This window comes from Chiloscyllium punctatum, chromosome 17 (assembly GCF_047496795.1).
Source record: "Chiloscyllium punctatum isolate Juve2018m chromosome 17, sChiPun1.3, whole genome shotgun sequence".
Taxonomy (NCBI): Eukaryota; Metazoa; Chordata; class Chondrichthyes; order Orectolobiformes; family Hemiscylliidae; genus Chiloscyllium; species Chiloscyllium punctatum.
Genome location: NC_092755.1, coordinates 69,297,409 through 69,317,150, shown reverse-complemented (window position 1 = coordinate 69,317,150; position 19,742 = coordinate 69,297,409). Strand labels below are relative to the sequence as shown.

Here is a 19,742-nt window from a genome sequence, read left to right as displayed (position 1 = left end):
TATCTTACTAGTATGGGGAAGACTGCATCATGGGCAGTAGTTAAACTATCCTAAATTGAAAAAGAATAGTAAATCTCTGATTCATCCAATAGGACTGCTTGGCGCCCTGATTGATGATAAAAGTGTGCCAAGTGGAGATGCCAAGGGATGGGGAGGAAGTATTTGGGCTGATTGAAGCATGGACCACTACGTAATGGAGGAAATATTCTCTTCAGTGTGCAGAAGGTTGGCGGTGGATGATGCATTTTTTGGTGGTGTCCCTCTGGAGGTGTACAGAAATGATTGAGGACAATCTGTTGCATTTAGGAGGCTGGGAGGGACAGTAGGTCAGAACAAGGAGAACCTATTGTGGTTCTGAAGGGAGTGGAAGAATGACAGCAGATTTGCAGAAAATGGGGCACATGTGGTAATGTAACTGTATACCGTGGAAGTGGCATCCATGTGGTTAAAGGTGAAGATAAGCATATCTGATCTGAAACATCACATTGTCAATACAAAGAAACTTGGAAAATATAATAGAATCCTGACAAGACATTGGGAGGAATTGTAGTCAGGATAGCTGTGGAAGTTGATTCATGCATTACCTCAATGTGGGATGGATGTTTATAAAGTTTTAGGACATTGAATTATGACATTCTATGATATTGTATAGTTACTCTTAGATGTTACCTGTAGGAATAAAATATATGGAATTGACTGTTTTTATTGTAATTGATAGAAACCTTTGAAAAAGCGTTGAATGCTGGGTTTATCCAGGCTACAGACTATGTGGAGCTTTGGCAAGCCTATCTCGACTACCTGAGACGGAGAGTCAATTTCAGCCAAGGTACAGCGTAAAAGTGACCTGTCTTCATCTTTAGCCCTATCTCACTGACAATGCTATGAAACAATGAGAAACTGTAAGTATGGTAATGGAAATGAAGTGATGTTGAAAATGGTGACTTCTGATTGGGGGAAGAGTGTATCATCCTGCAGGAATGCTAAAGCTTGATACAGGTTAAAGATGTGAAGAATCAAATGTTGTTTATTTACAAAGTATTCAGCAACAGGTTGTGATAGTGAAAGTACTGGACTTGCAGGACTGGTTACGTGCTGATGATCTTTTGGAAAATTGAAAGGTGATAGAAACTGAGGTACTGAATTGTGAAGTTGAAGTAGGTTGAGGTGAAATTTGGTGATGTGATGAAATACATAGTGGCTGAGGTGAATGGAGTTAGACTGAATCTTTTATTGACTGTTTAGGGGAGGTAGGGGTGAAGTTTGATGCAAGATTAAATGTAAGCAGTCATAGTAATGGATAGGCTAACAGTTTTCGATTCAGCCAAGGGATGGACTGGACTCTGTGGTTGTGTACAGCCTGGTTCAAGGTTGGGAAATTAAGTTAGCATTAAAGAAACAGTTTTGATTGGGGTAAAAACTTGCTTATCTGTTGTTAGGTTAGTGACAATTGTTGCTCAGTCTAAACCTGGATTGAATGAAGTTGCGTAGTAGTATAACAGGGTGTCATTAGCTTCTGGTCACGCAAATCAGGATTGTGGATAATTTTGCTGGAGGCAAGTGTGAAAGAAGCAACCAAGCTGGAACCTTAGGGGATTCTGGATGTGAGGGAGTAAAAGTTTTTTTTGAGGGGATGTCATGCTAGGAGTGAGGGGAGGTGTGGCTGGTGGAGAAAGCATTTTGTTTTAAGGTTCATTGGTTGCACTGAGGCAGGCAGCAGTGGAGGGAAATAAGGTCAATCCTGTGGAGTTGGAACATGGAGGAAAGGTAGTGAAGGAAGATGGTGAGACATAAAGTTGAGTATTTTGAAAATATTGAGCATTGCAAGGGGGCACAAACTGCAATTCTCGTGGAAGTAGAGATCATACTGACTTCAAGTGCAAACAGTATTGTGAACTGCATATGAACTAATTGAAAGGGAATTGACCAGGGAGTTGGAAATATGCATGTGAATTGGTTGGCAACAGTACATCTAAAGACCTTTGAGAGAAAATATTTGAAAAACAAATGGACAAGGGGAATTTTTGAATAGGTGATGCTGACTGTAGATTTGAAAGTGAAACATACAAAGTTTGAACAAAGAGATCCATTTGTGACTTTAGGGAGTAAAGTTAAGGAGTTCCAAATGTCACCTTAACATTTAGAACTGGAGCTGATTAGAATCTTTCTGACTCAAAATAGTGAATGACACTCACCACCAAAGGGCGACAGCTGTTGTATCATTTTATGGTCATATTTATATATTTCTATGGCTTATTTGTAGCAAATGAAATACTCCGTGTTTGACTTTCCATCTGCCTGTTGTAGAATTACTGCAAATAGGAAGGAGTGGGAGATTTGAGTCACTAACAACTGACCTCTCCTTTCACAGGAGGTAGAACTGGATAGATGTTAATACATGGAGGCAATATTGTCTTCAGCTCTGAGATTCAAAACCATAACTTTATTTTACAAGGTTGACCATGATGTGCCCTTCTTTCCCACTCTCTTTTTCTTTTTCCTTGTATATATGTGCTTTCCTGTTAATTTGTTGTCATTTTATTTGAATAGATTCCAGTAAAGAACTGGAGGAGCTCAGATCAGCTTTCAGTCGTGGTCTTGACTACTTGAAACAGGATATAGAGCAACGTATGTTTGTGCTTTTATGTTTTAAATGTAAATTACTGTCATGTTTGCTATAGTCACTGATTACTGTCATCAGTTAGTCATGAGCAATGTGATTTCTGCCATTTTCTGATGTACTTTGTATGTGTCACAGAACATTAGGCGAGTTTGAGGTGAAAGTTATTTATTCCCTCCTTAAAGATCATTTCTTTTTAATATGTTAATCAACCCATTGTAGCATTCAGGTGTATTTTAAAATGTTGTATTATTTATTTAATTATTCTGTCAAGCAATTTAGATATTCATCACATTGGTCAGCTGGGCGTTTCCTTTTCTTAATCTACACTGTCTCTTATTTAGTTATTGCTGGGCATTCTGTGTTCCACCTGTACTCTAGAACAGATTTATTTATTTTGCCTGTTAAAAATGTAGAATTAATGGGTCTGTGTCAGAATTGTTAACTTCCTCACCACAGAATACCATGTTTTTCAATTTTGCAGGACCTCAACATTGCCCAGTGAATAAATTGTTCAACACTCGTGAAGTTCTGTAGGACTAAAATTAGATGAATGCTTGGAATAAATTTGTAGTTGAATAGGATATTTCCATCGTTTAAACTACAGTGGGCACAGTTAACCAGATTACTTCCTTTTGTGCTGAAATGATTTGTGATGATAGCTGGTGTTCCTACATATTCCTCCCTGTGTTATTCAGAGCCCTACAGCAATTACCTTTAAACTACTTTTAGACTTTTATTTCTTTCTCAGATGCTTATTTCTTTAAATATCTCTAAGGTGTAGAAGCAGAATAGCAAGTTAATACTATTATCTTCTGAAAGTGCCTAGAAAATATTATTTTACCATCTCAATTTAGTTCCATGTTATGGATGTTGTCATTGAGTGGAAACTACATCAGCTGTCAACCCTGTCATAATTAGTAGCTTTGATTCTGTTGCCTCACTTTAGTGGAAAATCTAAGTGTAATTGGGCTTGAAAGGGAGTTGGCATTATGCTAGTGGCAGCTCAACCAGTGAGTACAGGGATGTTGCTGGCCCTTTGCAGAGCGTCTATGGTGGGTGCATTTGTTCTTTGCTTAATATATGGTGTTCTTTTACAGTTGCGCCAAATTTCTAATAGTTAGTGCTCTCACCATTTATTTAAATGCATTAATTTTTATCTCTTGTATAGTTCAGGACAGATGTTTATATTTGTAAACATATGTCTGTTGGTTTCAACGTACGTACGAAAGACATTGCTGCCTTAATTCCTAATTCTATCTAATACTTTTCCTTGATTTTGGAGTTATTTGATTTATTCCTGAGTGAACTAGTTTTTAAATGATGGATGATTGGAAATTGACAGACTTCTGGCCTTGTTGCAGGATTCGGTGAGAGTGGGGACCCCTCATGTACAATTTTACAGAATTGGGCAAGGATTGAGGTAAGACTATACACAGAACAACTGTGACCATACTTCAAGCATTAATAAGTAATAAGGACTGTCAGTGAGACAGTCCTAGAACATGTCATTTCAAATATAAAGAGCAGATGCAAAGTATTACTTCTGTTTGGTTCATTGATGATTATTTGAAAGGAAATGATGCACTACTACATTAAAATATGTTTCGTACCTTTAGGAATGGTAGTTCTGTCTTCATACAGGTGATGAAAAGATTTTTAGATTAACTTGGAAGTGGCTTCAGTTTAATAGATTCTGTTTCATTTTCTGGAAGCAATTGAGGCAATGGGGAAATTTTACCAGGAAGCAATAAGTTCTGTTTTCGGCTGTAGTAAATTCCTAGCAATGTCTTATCATTTGACCTTTTGATTTTGAATAAATATCTCAGATAAATAAAATTCTAGATGACAGTTCCCCATTGTTTGGAATACTTTGGCCTGGATTTGATTATTGGAAGTATCATGATTATTGTGATCACCTGTGCACTTACAGTGATATATTATTTTCTAGGCAAGACTCTGTAAAAATATGCAGAAAGCCAGAGAAATCTGGGACAGAATCATGACCAAAGGAAATGCAACATATGCCAACATGTGGTTGGAATATTACAATTTAGAGCGGTAAGAGCATCAGTCTTTTGTCACGCAGCAGTCTATTTGTATTTTTCACAAGCTATCCTTCATCCTTGTCTGAACATAAAATCTGATCTGGTAGTATAGTCTACAAGCAGTGGATGCTTTTACTGCTGTATTGCCATTCATTATAATCTCTACCACAGGGATAGGTTGCATCCAAACTGTGTGCGGATCAAGCTCCTAGCAGAATGCACTGAAAGGACTACGGAAAGAAATTTCATAAGTAAAGGTGGAGAGGGAGTGGGTGGATGGAGTAATAAAATAACAATTTAAAAAATCGAGAGAGATGCCGTTAAAAGCTTATACCTTGTTAAAACGTCTTTAGGAATTAATACCGTATCAGATAAGAAAGAAGCAAGACTATTGAAAATAATTATGGTTACAGGACTAGAGAGAAAAATATAGCTTTTGATAAAGAGAATGACACTGGATTTATGGGTTTCATAAAAGGTGTCATAACTGTCAATGTTTGTGTATGTACTTGGATATATTATAGCATTTGACCTACTTTCTATTTGCATGTTGCAGAGCTCATGGCGACAGTCAGCACTGTAGAAAGGCCTTGCATCGAGCAGTACAATGTACCACCGACTATCCTGAGCATGTCTGTGATGTGCTGCTTGCCTTTGAAAGGGTGGAGGGTGAGTTATTGTAAAATGATAAGCACTTGATTTTTAAAAAAACCCAGAGTCCTTGGAGGTGATTATGAGGCTGAAAATGAAGCGAGGCTGAGTGAACACGAAGCTGTTAATACAGTCCCTGCCTGTGCTGGCTGAGTAAAGGACGGCCTGCTTGGAAAAGTGAACAATTAATTTTTGTTATTTTGGATTGAAATTTGTGAAATGTTATTTCTGAAACTGAGTTATATTGAAGACAGTGGATGAGAGGCTTCAGGGTAATATTTACATGAATCCAGGAGTCTCTTTCTCCCAATGACTTAATACAAATGCTGTCACATTCCCATTGACTCAGAAAGTTGATGTACTGCTTGGAACCTGTTGCAGATATAAATCTTTTTCCAGAGTGCACCTCACTAATTTCCATGTGACAGGTCTAGTGAGTAGTTGCATTTGGCTATTTCAACTAAGTGTCATCTTTATCTTGTTAGAAGACCTTGTCACGGCACATTTATTGCCAAGAATCAAGATCCTACTTATGGATAGTTAAATGCAGTTACAGTATTGCATTGTCTCATTGAACAGTTGTGATAAGTTCTTTCTCAAACTATGGAGCAAGTGCTGTTGGATGGGGGAAGCTTCAGGTTCTTCTGCTTTGTAGTTTCATAGAAATTGAAAGATTTTTGACATATTCTGCCTTCAAAAATGCTGCACTTTCTTATCTTCAATGAATGAACTATCCCAATGACATCACAAATAAATGGTATGCATATTTAATATTAAAAGAGTGTGGTGCTGGAAAAACACAGCAAGTCAGGCAGCATCCGAGGAGCAGGAGAGTCGCAATTCCGGGCATAAGCCCTTCATTAGGTATCAGTTAGGAATCATTAGGAAATGTCGATTCTCCTGCTCCTCGGATGCAGCCTAACCAGCTGTGCTTTTCTAGCACTATGCTCTCGATTCTGATCTAGTACCTGCAGTCCAAACTTTCTCCCATATTTTAATATTCACTCATATATACCTTATGATACCAGATTCCATTCCTGCACTATGATTAATTAGTTGATTCCAGCCTAATAAAGAAGTTCTATATCGCCCATTATCTAAGCTTAAAACAAAAATTGTTTCTGCGCTGGATGGAAACTATATTTGTGAGGGGGTTTTGGTTAAGGATAGGATCAATTTGTGTTATCAAATTCACAAAAGTAAGTTATTTCTAGATCATTAAGCTCAGCTTCTTGAGAGTTGTACAGTGTTAAATAACCTGTCACCTTGCACTATATGAAATTGCACACGTGAAATACCCACTAGTATGAAATGCCAGAGAACTAGGACACCAAATAGGTGTACTCAGCCTTTAGGAGAGACGAGCTGTAAATCATAGAGGGGAAGAAGGATTTTTAAGGAAGTATGAAGACACGAAGTACAATAAATCATCGTCCTAATATACAAAGTTAATGAAATGTCAGCTTGACTCATCTAGGTAGCACCCTCACCTTTGAGTCAGAAAGGTTGTGGATTTAAAACCTGCAATAATTGTGAGAATGTTAACTACGATGACACTTCAGTGCTGTACAACGTGAGATGAGATGTTAAGCCAGAATCTCGTGAATGTGTTATGTGATGACAGGCTCTGTTGGCAGATTGGTAGTGTAGCGTAGCGCAGGGTTCATGTCCACCCTGTTCCAGAGGTGGATTCTAACATCTCTGAAAAGATTGGTGAAGAAGAATATCCTGGAAATATTTTTTTTCATTGCCATTAAAAACAATTATCTGATCATTTGTTAATTTACTGCATTCAAATTGGGCTGCCATATTTGCTTCCACATGACTCTTATTTATAGTTTGATTTGGAACATTCTGAGCACAAGGTGCTGCTACATAAATTTAAGTTTTATCTTTTTCACTTTTGTTTTGTGCTGAAGATGTTCACTCCTTGTGTTCCACAGGTACTAATCATACTTCAGTGCCTTCGCCAAGTGACCCCCATTCACATATTACCTTCATTCAGTGGGTACTAGGCCAAAAGGGGGTCAAAGCTCAATCAGGACATATTTACGCCCAGTGTCCAATATAAACAATGAGCATGTGTTACTAAATAACAGACGAGAATAGTACCCAGTGCTGATTTGTCTGCCTTTAGCCAAGAAGTGCTGAGCTTCATTTCAGTAGTCTAAACCTGAGGTCAGTTGATGCAAACTAGTTGTGGAAGCTGTTGTTTTTCTCTCTGTTACAGCTAAAAGCTGGAGTTCTCTCTGCTGCAAGAATTGCATGTGAGACAATCTATTTTACTGAATTTGCCTTTGCCAAGGGTGTGTTTATAATGTTACCATATTGGAACAGTTGCTATTTAGTAGTTAAATAATCTATTATTCTGTTCAGTTTTCCAGTAGAGTTAAATTATTCCAATTCTTCTTGTTTGTATTTTTAATATAGGATAAGAGTAAAGTGTGCTTTGCTTAAAGCTGAGTAGTGTAACCAATTCAATTACAACTGGAACACAGTGCCTTACAACTTGCCTTTTAAAAAAGACAAACGTTAGGCTCTAAGCCTGTCTCCTTGATATATTTGAAGGGGGTTGGTCTAGTCCATAACCAGAATGAATCAGTTCTATTGGCCAGGTTGTTTTTAAGCACAAGTTAATTCTGTAACAAATTATTTTCTTCACAATAATTGTCTGCATCAACCACCTCCTTCAGTAATTTAGAAGAAGCTTAAACAGGAAAAATAAAACTGAATCTGAGTAGTAAAACATGTTTTATCCTTTTTTTTTCCCCCTTTTTCAGGTTCTTTGGAAGATTGGGACCTAGCTGTAGAGAAGACTGAGACCCGACTTAACCGAGTTAATGAGCAGAGAGCCAAAGTAAGTATGTAGCGAATTGTATTTTTTGCCAGGTGAGTTCAATGGAAGGATATGGACCGGGTGCTGGCAGGTGGGACTAGATTGGGTTGGGATATCTGGTCGACATGGATGAATTGGACCGTAGGGTCTGTTTTCCATGCTGTACATCTCTATGATTATGACTCATCTTTTATTGATGGGTATGGAGTGGTTACTAACATGATTAGTCAGTGCTATCCACACTCGGATTCTCAATATTTCTTGAGAGAGGCTGGCAAGTAACTTCTGCCAGAGCTGCGGTTGGACTAATCATTGGAAAGGCATGCAGACGAGTCTTGAAATGCCCTTCTGTGTGTTCATTGGAATTAAAAACTTCCATTCGCAGAACTCTAGAGTTCTTTTCCTATTTTTGGCATTGGATTCTCAGTATTGTATACTCACAGGTTCAGTGCAACACAAATGGATGCTGCTTAGTGCATTCTAAGTCAAGTGTGGTCTGCTCACTGGCTCCCCAGTCAACATAACGAACAATAGAAATATCTGCAACAAATAGGGATTTTCAGCCCTATTTATGAATCAGAAGGAAGTTTCAGTGTTATTGTAGATAACTCAGAGGAATGGCTTGTTTGTTTTAACTTTTCATTGTGAAAAAAACCAAGCTGACAGAACCAGTCCAAGGAAATTTGAGACCATGTTCTAAAAATCAGGATGGCTTCTGTTTTAATTGCAGATCAAAAAAGGAGATCAGAAATAAGATCAGAATGTGCTGGAAATGCGTAAGCAGATCGATTAGCCTCCAAAGAGAAATGGCAGGCTTTAACATTTGAACATGTAACTTGTATCAGAAGGACAAGTAGGCATTTAAATGTTGGTTAAAGATGGGAAAAGAAAGGGGGCAAAGTCGGTTAAACTCCAGGAACATTCTGTGAAAGCTAGCAATTTGAAATTTAAACAAAAATGCTGCAAAACATTCTGGTCAGGTGGGTGGAAAGATAACATTTTGGTCAGTGATATTTCAACAGCTAACAGCCAGTTGCAGACAGGGAGTACACATGTTAAATGCTTACTAGAAGGTTGTCGGATGATATAAAGCTTATCAGTCAGGCACTGGAAAGAACATTCAACTGGTTGAGCACATGAAAAGATATGGAGTGTCTGGGGGAAAAGGAAATTTCTGAATATAGTAAGTCTGCAGTTATAATGAAAGGCAGTGACAAAACATTGTTATGCTGTGAGTTTATCAGACAGTCGGTCAATCCACAAGGATGGACTCTCCACCAGTACTCCCTTGAGAGGAAAGGTTTTAATCCTATACATCTTCCCTGTCTCTCATCCACATCACTCAAACACCCTCTACCCTGAGCAGATCAATTCCATGTGATCACTATTACCGGCCATGAAGAAAATAGGAGAAACAACAAGATTAACAAAACTTTGGAGCAGCAACACATCTCCTTGATGTTGTGTAGGGCTTTGTTCTAACTGTTTTTAACACTTGTGAAAGTTATGTGAATTCTTTAACAGTGTATTAAGTGATTGGTCTTAGTTTTTATAGAGTTGAGTGGGATTATGCAATGCACTGAGTTGGCTAATTAATGTTTCTTAATACTCTTGACTCTCACTCAATCAAGCCACACAGAAATTAGCTGTAAATGTTATTGAAAGAAATGTACTCCTTGAGGTAAATTTAAAATTTGAATTTTAATACTTTACCAAGGCTGCAGAGAAGGAAGCCCTGCTCACAAAACAGGAAGAAGAGAAAAATATGCAGCGGAAGAAAGGCCGATCTGAAAAGAAAGCTGCGAGAAAGGCCCAGAAACAGGCCTTACCTGGAGACAAACGCAAAGTAGATGAGGAGGAATGGGGCAGCCAAACAGGTATGGTACCTACTGAGAAGACTCATGGAGTTGAATTATAAGGTTTTTTTCTAAGTGAAACAACATTTCAATGAGGGGGTGGAGGTCAGTAATTAGGGCAAATTCTCTCTTTTTAAAAACGATTGAGTTTTAACATGGGTAAGTTAAAGCTTGCATTCTTTTAGTCTTGTGGTGTAATGGTTTGTCAAATGTACCAAAAACCCCTCAGTTTACAGCTACGAGTACTTTTTTTAGGTGAACAGAGGTAATTTAGTGATAGCCATTGATTTGTTATAAAGCATTTATATGTATTGAATAAGTGAGGGAGACTATATATGAGTCCAGTGACCTTATTTTAGGTCTATCAATTGGGTATCTGAGATGGAAAGTTAATACTGACAGATCAACCACTCAGCATGACATAGCAGGAGCAGAAATTTCCAATTTCATGCCTACCTTCATTTACTGCTGAATCCTGAATATGATTCAATTATCAGCCGTTGTCTGCTGTGGATTAGGATTGTACACCACTGCAGGAGGCTATTTTGCCCATTATTTGTGGACGCTCTTGAAAGTGCAATTGTATTTTGCCCCACATTCCAGATGTGGCCTGGTTCGTCATACTCTTGTGCGACTCCTGTTTAACATTATCTTCGGTATCGAATTCTGCAATCCTTCTGACTAAGGTTTTCTCGATCTTTGTGAATTTTTTGTGCATCTCCTGGCTTAGATGCCTTGTCAATTATTTTAAATCTATAGCCTCTGGCTATTCACCCACTTGCCAGAGAGAGTTTTTTTTTCCATCTAGTCTCTCATACTTCTTTGAGATCGTAAACTACTTTGTTCAAAGGAGAACTGTCATCGAGTAAGATTATCAACTTGAACTGTTAACTCGATCTCTCTGCATAGATGCTGAGCGTTTCCAGCATTTCCTGTTTTTAATTCTAATATACTGTCCCATGCATTATACAAGGAGTCAGAACCAAATATGGTTAGGAGTGTGATACTTGACAGGGCATGGTTGAAAATCAACTCCATTTGAAATGATACTTTTACTCTTTATTTTATAGAGAGCATCTTTATCCTTCAGCGTAGTAAGACATCTGGCAAAGTTTCACACGGAGAGAAAATTTGCTAACAAAATTTGACCAAGAGGCACCAAGGAGGTAGAAGGATCAGGCTGCATGGAGATAGGGAGAAGTACAGGGGCTGAAGGAGATTATAGAGGTGAAGATATAGAGAGGGTTAAAAACAAATGCTCTACTATTCATTTCTGGCTCTTGCACGATGAGTAACAGCCCACTCTAGTGTTCTCAGCCAACAGATTCATAGCTTCTTGAAAGTGGAGTTGCAAGGAGATAGGATAGTGAAGAAAGCATTTGATATGCTTTCCTTTTATTGGTCAGAGTATTGAGTACAGGAGTTGGGAGGTCATTTGCAGCTGTACAGGACATTGGTTAGGCCACTTTTGGAATATTGTGTGCAATTATAGTCTCCTTCCTATCGGAAAGATGTTGTGAAACTTGAAAGGGTTCAGAAAAGATTTACAAGGAGCGTCAGAGGCTGAGGGGTGACCTTATAGAGATTTATAAAATCATGAAGGGCGTGTATCGGATAAATAGACAAAGTCTCTTCCCTGGGATGGGGGAGTCCAGAACTAGAGAGCATAGGTTTAGGGTGAGGGGGGGAAAGATGTAAAAGAGACCTAAGGGACAACATTTTCATGCAGAGTGTGGTGTGTATGGAATGAGCTGCCAGAGGAAGTGGTGGAGGCTTAAGAGGCATCTGGATGGGTATATGAATAGGAAGGGTTTGGAGGGAATTGGGCCGGGTGCTGGCAGGTGGGACTAGATTGGGTTGGGATATCTGGTTGGCATGGACAAGTTGGACCGAAGGGTCTGTTTCCATGCTGTACATCTCTATGATTATGACTCTATGTAATGCTTCAAATATAAATGTAATTCAGGAAATAGGAAAACGGAGTATCTTAGAATTCAGCAGTTTTTTTGAGTCTTTTATCAGCTTGAGAATAAACATAATTTTTAAAATGTGTATAAAGAAAAATACATTTATGTGTGATATAAGGTCTTCCTGCACTCCTATGCACAGTTATGTCAATGGATATTTCTGTTCCATTTTCCCATCTCTGTCTTGCCTTCTATGAGATATATTGGAAGTGTTTGTTGTGGTTTTGGTGCAAAGTCCAAATTTTAGAATTATTCTCCTGTTCGACTAGTCATTTTTTTTACCACTATTTGGGTTTTAATTCAGCAGTGGGCAGGTTCCTAGTTACTTCAGTTTGTCTGCCTGCAGAATTCTACCTCAGAGAGAGCTGGGTACTACTAGTACTTGCGTGAAGTGAATGCTGAGAAGATATGTACGGGAGTGTAAAATAGGGGACACATTTTTAGTAATTAGGAGGTTTCCTTTTTAAGACTCTGTAGAGAAGAGATTTTTTCTCTCAGGTCAGTAGGCTTTGGAATTCTCTTCCCAGAGAACAATGGGCCTTTGAATGTATTGTCACTAATTAAATAGTCACCGGTTATGGGAAGGTGACAGGAAAAATGGAGTTGATGCCACAATCAGGTCAGCTATGATCTTATGTAGTGACAGAGCAGCGCGAGGAGCTGAATTGGCTACTCCAGCTCCTAATTTTTGTGTTCCCATTCTCCTGTGCCATTTATGACCACAGAAGGGAGCTTTCTAATATTGCACGTTTCAATTTCAGATCAACCAAATAAAAAATCTCGAGCTCTGGAGCTGGAAGAAACTGAAGAAGAAGATCTGTCTACAGAATGTGGTCTGTTTGGTCGTAAAAGTAGCACAAAGATCCTAGAGACTCCAGCATTACAGAAACAAAAGGCTGCAGCAGCCACGAGGAACAAAGTTCTTCATGATGACAGCAAGGATAACCTGACTGTGTTTGTCAGTAATCTGTCATATTCAATGCCCAACCCTGAGGAGAGGCTGAAGGAAATGTTTGAAAGTTTTGGTGAAATTGCAGATGTCCGCCCTGTTTACAATAATAGGGGACTTTTTCGAGGGTATTGTTATGTGGAGTTTAAGGAAGAGAAAGCAGCCACCAGTGCCTTGCGGCTGGACCGCCAGGAGTTAGAAGGCCGGCCAATGTTTGTTTCACCCTGTGTTGATAAAACAAAGAATCCAGATTTTAAGGTATTACTTTTGGTGTTTGTTATGATATTCTTTGAATATTTTTCCTTGTCTTTTGCAACTTTTCCTTTCTTTCAAGGAATTCTAATGCACCAAAGTGAAAGGACCCACTTCACCACCAATTCCGGTACATTTCTCAATCCCATTGTTATGTTTGTGATATGGTTCCAACCAAATTGATTCATACACTTGATGAGGTGCACCTCAGTGAATTTTGCTGTCACTTCAATCAATGTTTACTTTGATCCTTAGCGAACCTTTGTCACAAAATGTTTAAGGAACACAATAAAGAATAGATAAGGTTAGTTATGAGGAAGGACTGAATGGGCTGGAGCTGTTTCCTTTGCAATAAAGGAAACTGAGGGGGCGATTTAATTGAGATGACTTTAATGGTATAGAATTCTGTGGGTCCTCGATAGAGTGGGTAGAAATGACCTATTTCCTTGATCATTATTCAGGAGTACATTTATATAAAGCAATTGATAAAATGAGAGGGTACATAATAAAGTTTATTTACTGGGAGGATTGTGGGGATCTGGATCTTGTTGCTTTAAAAGGATGATAGAGTGAGAAATTCCCATTGCTACATTTGAGAGGTACTTGGATGTGAGTCATGGAATGTCAGTTGTGGCTCACCTGCCTTTGAATCACAAGGCTCTGGCTTCAAATGCTAGGTGTGTGCACTAAACTCTTGGCTGGCATTCCAGCGCATTACTGAGGGAGTGTTACACTGTTGGAGGAGTTGGCTTTTCAATGAGACGTCAAGTTGAGCCCCATCCTGCCGAAATCATATGAAAGATTGGGTGGGGCCCTTTCAAAGAAGGTCAGAGGAATTATTAAGTGTCCTGGCCAACGTTTATCAGCTTCACTAAAGTTGACTATCTAGTCATTTATATGTTACTGTTAATGGGAGCTTGCTGTGCAAAAATGGCTATTGCAGTCTCTGCGATACAACAGTGATTACATTTCAAAAGTATTTGACTGAGTTTAAAGCGTGGAAATAAGCAACAATCATAAAGAACGCGAAAACCCATATGATAATGGATAAAAAGGCAGGAAGTAAGATTTGACTGGATGTGTAACTTTTGGCTGGTACAGGACCCAATGTGTTCAATAGTTGTCTCCTGTACCATTACATTTCTGTGATTCTAATATATTCTTATTCACTACTTCCTTTGTTTGTCATGACTCTTGATGATCTAATTTTCTACTATTCACTATTCTGCAAGTCATTCCCAGACAGTGAAACACAACAATGAGGAACTGGTGTTTATTAAGATTCACTACATTGACAAGAAGCAACAGAGCTTTAAATAAACGTGTTTTTCGCAATGTTTTCTGCCCATTCTTCTCCAGGTGTTTAGGTACAGCACTAGCTTGGAGAAACACAAGGTTTTTATATCTGGTTTACCTTTCTCCTGCACTAAAGAGGAACTGGAAGAAATCTGCAAAGAGCATGGAAATCTAAAGGACATTCGTCTTGTCACTAACCGCTCTGGAAAACCAAAGGTACATTCTCTTACATGTTGAGGAAGTGAAACAAGAATATTTTGTACCTTGAACAAACTGAGTAATTTCCACTCTTCGGAAACTGATTGATTTCAAAGGGACTTTGTGTTCGCAAGTCTGGGAACTTTAAATCTTAAATCGCCTTTCATGGTCACTAGCAAAATCTTCTGCGTGTTGCACTGGCTGGCCTGGCTTTTGATGGTTTTAGTGTGAACACTCATGTTGAATTAACATTTTCACACACAATGTGGTGTGTATGTGGAATGAGCTGTGAGAGGAAGTGCAGTTACAACATTTAAACAACATTTGGACAGGTACACGGATAGGAAAGGTTTAGAGGGATCTGGACCAAACACAGACATGTTGTTCAGTTCAGGAAACCTATTCAGCATGGACGAGTTGGGCCAAAGGGCCTGTTTCCATGGTTTACGACTATTTGTTCTGCATTAAATTATGGTCTGTCAGTTTTCGTCACAGTATACAAGATGGTCTGTTCCTTGGATCTTAAACTAATAGTGAAATTCTGTGTGGGAAGGTTATGCCCTGTAGGTAATTTTAACTTGAAGGTCATTGTGACATAATTGCCACAGCATTAGCTCCAAACAGGGTGTCCTGTAGCCTACAGATCGCCAGATTTGAGACTCAATTTTGAAATCTACCGACCAAAACCAGGAAAACTCCCGTAAACTTTTAAGTTTGCTGTGTCATTTGAATCCATATGGCGAATCTGTGATGACTGTTTTCTTTCATGTGTGGTTGTAAGTTTGCTCACTGAGCTGGTAGATTTGTTCTCAGGTGTTTCGTCACCATGCTCGGTAACATCAGTGAGTCTCCGATGAAGTGCTGGTGTTCTGTCCTGCTTGCTATGTATCTGTCTTGGTCTGTTGTGGTGGGTGATATCACTTCCAGTTCTGTTTCTGAGAAGTTGGTAAATGGGGTCCAGATTGATATGTTTGCGAATGGAGTTCTGGTTTGAATGCCAGGCCTCTAGGAATTCCCGTGCGTGTCTTTGTTTAGCCTGTCCCAGTCATACTGGTGTCCCTTTTTGTCAGTGTTTATGGATACTACTGATTGTTGGTCATGTCTTTTCCAAAACATATCGATTTGGACCCCATTTACCAACCCCATAAAAACAGAACCGGAAGTGATATCACCCACCACAACAGACCAAGACACACAAGTAGAAGTGGGGCAGAACACCAGCGCTTCATCAGAGTCTCATTGATGATGTTACTGAGCATGGTGACGAAACATCTGAGAACAAATCTACCAGCTCAGTGAGCAAACCTACAACCTGAGCTACACATTTTCTCTAAGGTTTTTCATATGTGTCTGCCTATTAGCAACTATTCAATATTAGTTGTTTCCCGTTTGAAGGCTGAATAATATTTGAATGAATTCTGTTTCAGGGTTTAGCATATGCTGAATATGAAAATGAAGCCCAAGCCTCCCAGGCTGTTCTTAAGATGGATGGAATGGTAATTAAAGATCACACAATCAGTGTAGCCATCAGTAATCCGCCCCAGAGAAAACAGACTACCAAGGTCGAAACCAGCAGATCTTCTGGCTCATTGCTTCCTCGGCAGGTGTATGGAGCGTAAGTGTGAATCAAATTGTTACAACAATTACAATAGCTATTGTGGATGATAGTTATAATTGGTGAGTTGGGAGTTGTCTAACCAAAGCTGATTGTGTCGTCCATTTATTTCAGACAATAATTGCTGCTGAATAAGGAACATATTTTATAAATGTTGGCTATTTGTGCTTGTTTTTAATACAGACATCTGAATCATTTGTGGCTCAATTATATGGAGTTGTCTCTTTTGTGGTGGTGACAATGTAAGCCAAGACTAATATCCAGCTATTTCTAACGGGGACCAGGTGCATGTGTCAAAACCAGCAATGCAAATAATTTAGCAGTAATACACATCTATGTATCTAATTATATATCACAGATCTAAAATCTAATTTTGAATTTGAGTCTTTCTGAAATTTATGACAACAGAATTTCTAGTCAGATAGCAAACGTCTGAAGTTCTCAGTTCAGTTATTCCTCACTAGAAACAACTCTGATTTTTGTTTTGTTCCTCTTCTACATAAGAGCTGCATATAGATTAGGGCAGTATTGCTTCTTGGATATATGCATATGTAAGTGATAAGGAAAGGATTAAGGGGGGATATGTTACATATTGCAAAAATAAATCTATGTACTAATAGGGAAAATTCTGGCATTTACTATAACAATGGGTTGAAAACAAGATCATATGAATTGGAAAAATGAGAACTGATCTTGATAGTGAATTATAATCTTGAAAGTGCTAGTTTAGGCAGGGTTGGTGTGGGCAAGGCTAATACAGGGGGAAATTGACTGATATCTGCAATGACCATGATGCATGGGTCAGGGGATAGAAAGTGTATTTTGGTGCATGTTGAAATTGCTTATTTAAATCGTGATAGCTTGGAAATATAAAATTCCACAATTCAAGTACCTTGAACGAGTAACAAGTTGTAAATGAGAAGCCTGAACGGTACTGCAAATGTAAGCGAACAGATTGAGATGAAACGTAAAGCCACTATCATGGAGTTTTGGGAATGGGATGTAGGGAGATTTTGATGAGGGGAAACCCTTAAAACAGCATTTGACTTATCTACTAAGTGAAAAAGAGGTAGAACGCTGATGTTTATTACTAGCATGTAGTAGTATTTGTAAAATGCAAGAATAAAAGACAAGAAGGTATCAACTAATGGGGAATGAGGAGGATAGGATCATTTAAAAAGGCAGGGCAGGACCCGTCCAATGTGCACATTGAAACATAGGGGAAACGGAATAGGAACATTGGTATAAATGTACAAAAGTAAATTTTGATAGCACCAAGAAATATGACTTTTGAATTGTGTCCAGAACTTTCTTGGTTTGCAACAGTTTTGACACTACATGTTGATCCATGCGAATGTTCTCATTAACGCTGATATTTTTCTAGGAGGGGCAAAGGTCGAACACAGCTTGCACTTGTACCTCGTGCATTACAACGTTTGCCTATACCTGCAGCGAATACTGAAAATGGTACTTTGAGGGATCAGGATGGCAATTCAAAAGGTGATTCCTCTGTAACGGGAGAGATTAAAAAGATGACAAATGCAGATTTTGCAAAGATGCTGCTGAAAAAATAACCTGATGTTACAGCAATCATTGTTACACTGCTGGATGTCTGGAAACATGTGAACTGTCTTTACAGAAACTATTTGTATCTTTAGGCATGACTAGAGATTCTTATGAACAGTACTGAAATGTAAATAATCAATTTTTTAAAGAGTTTGACAAGTGTTAAATATCCTTGATGGAAGCTCCATGTTGCTTTGCTTTGTCAACATTTTTTTAAGCAGTTGCTCTATTGTATTTACAGAGAATGGCTTTAATGTTTGTTTTGTTTATGATTGTGTTTTATAACTGTTAATTGGTTAGTTTTAAATAAGTGCCCTGGAAGCTACTGTTTTGCATTTTTGGTAAAAATATTTACATTACAGCAGGATCACAGGGACCATATCATTGTTACTTTTGATATTGCTGTGATTTTTATATATGAATTGTAATGCAACATTAGTTAAGGATCATGTTTTGGATTCATTGGTTAAAAATCACAGAACAGTCAGGATGTGTTAAATTAAGGCTTCAGCTGCTCTCTTTAAGGGCAGGAGCAGGTTCCCTGAAAATGTAAGAAAATGTTATTGAATACACTGCAGTTGAACTAATTAAAAACTGTTTAAAACAAGGTACAAAAGCTATCATTTCATTCTGAGCTATTGGGGCTGTCATTACTGATTTTTGTATTCAAAATTTGTATGCTTACTTGACTTTTAGCTTTGTCAGACTGTGGTTTAATCGGCTGAAATTCTACTTGAGTGATTTATCAGTACACAGCTGCACCACAAGCATATCATCTTTCTTTCATGTGATTTGTGAATAAACTAAGGCTTCGTCTGCCTTCCAGAAGAGCAAGACATTTCCTAGTGGCATGCTGCTATTCATCTTTAACCAATATCACCTTTGTACTGCTGTTTACAGGACTTTGTGCAAATTGGAAGCAACCTTTCCTCCCCTACTAAGGTGGCTGTACAACACCTACTGTCTGAAAGCTCATGAAATAACATCCCTTTGCTCTGGTAGATAAGAAGGTAGTACCAAGTGATATACACATCACTCACACCCTCCCTTGAATCCACATCCTGTTATGAAATATTCTTTAGATTGGCAAAGGTGAGAGAATGAATGCAAAAAATAATTTTGTCTGTGCTATGTAAAACTGGGGCACTCGCGTCACAATAGGTTTGACAATTGACATTTGATGAAGCAAGAAGTGGGCCATCATGTTTGCCCCGTTAGCCAATAAGATGGTGACTGATCTGTTCATGTTTCAAATTGCCACATTCCTTCGACCAGAATATTTACTTTCCTCGCTTAACAAGAATCTTAACCTTAAAAGAATTTAATGTTTCATCATAATTTGTCTACTTATAGTCAATTTTAGGGAGGTAAATCCATCTCATCCGATCTTTGCCATATGTGACTCCAAATCCACTTACCTACCCTCTGAAATACCAAGGCCTTAGTTTAAGAACTATTACGAACAGGATGTCAGTGAACTAATAATTTTTAAAAATTATGACAATGTTTATTCATCTTGAGACGATCAAGGGCCATCTTTGCTTTCCAAATAATGAGTTAGTAAGGTTTACCATAAGTCGTAGGCCATTTGGCCCCTCAAGTCCACTCTGCCTCTCAATAGGATGATGGTTGAGCTGACATTGCTGATGTCACTTTCTGTCCTTTCCCAGTAAACCTTGTCTCAATTGTACAAATAGTAGAAATCCTTGTAGCTGTTCTATACAGCTATACATTTGGTTCTAACACTGACCCCTCACCACAGCACTGAAAATATTGATGACAGAATATTCAGTATCTTCCAAAGCACATTGTTTCAAGTGATGTGAAAATAGCAATGTTAAGCATTTAAGTTGAAATTAGATTGTTTCTTGATTAAAAAAACAGTCATGAA

At 38.4% G+C, this 19,742-nt stretch overlaps 1 protein-coding gene across 1 annotated transcript in view; it reads left to right on the top strand.

Annotated features, from left to right (window-relative positions):
• The window catches only part of sart3 (spliceosome associated factor 3, U4/U6 recycling protein), a 33,765-nt gene extending 14,047 nt beyond the window's left edge, over window positions 1-19,718 (top strand). The window contains exons 9-19 of the mRNA XM_072587388.1: window positions 719-826; window positions 2,548-2,625; window positions 3,982-4,040; window positions 4,569-4,678; window positions 5,222-5,334; window positions 8,097-8,173; window positions 9,870-10,029; window positions 12,737-13,182; window positions 14,536-14,688; window positions 16,098-16,285; window positions 17,670-19,718. Coding sequence (XP_072443489.1) covers window positions 719-826; window positions 2,548-2,625; window positions 3,982-4,040; window positions 4,569-4,678; window positions 5,222-5,334; window positions 8,097-8,173; window positions 9,870-10,029; window positions 12,737-13,182; window positions 14,536-14,688; window positions 16,098-16,285; window positions 17,670-17,859 — 1,682 coding nt within the window. The 3' untranslated portion in view covers window positions 17,860-19,718. The remainder of the gene's footprint in view (window positions 1-718; window positions 827-2,547; window positions 2,626-3,981; window positions 4,041-4,568; window positions 4,679-5,221; window positions 5,335-8,096; window positions 8,174-9,869; window positions 10,030-12,736; window positions 13,183-14,535; window positions 14,689-16,097; window positions 16,286-17,669) is intronic.
• Window positions 19,719-19,742: the final 24 nt, after the last annotated feature.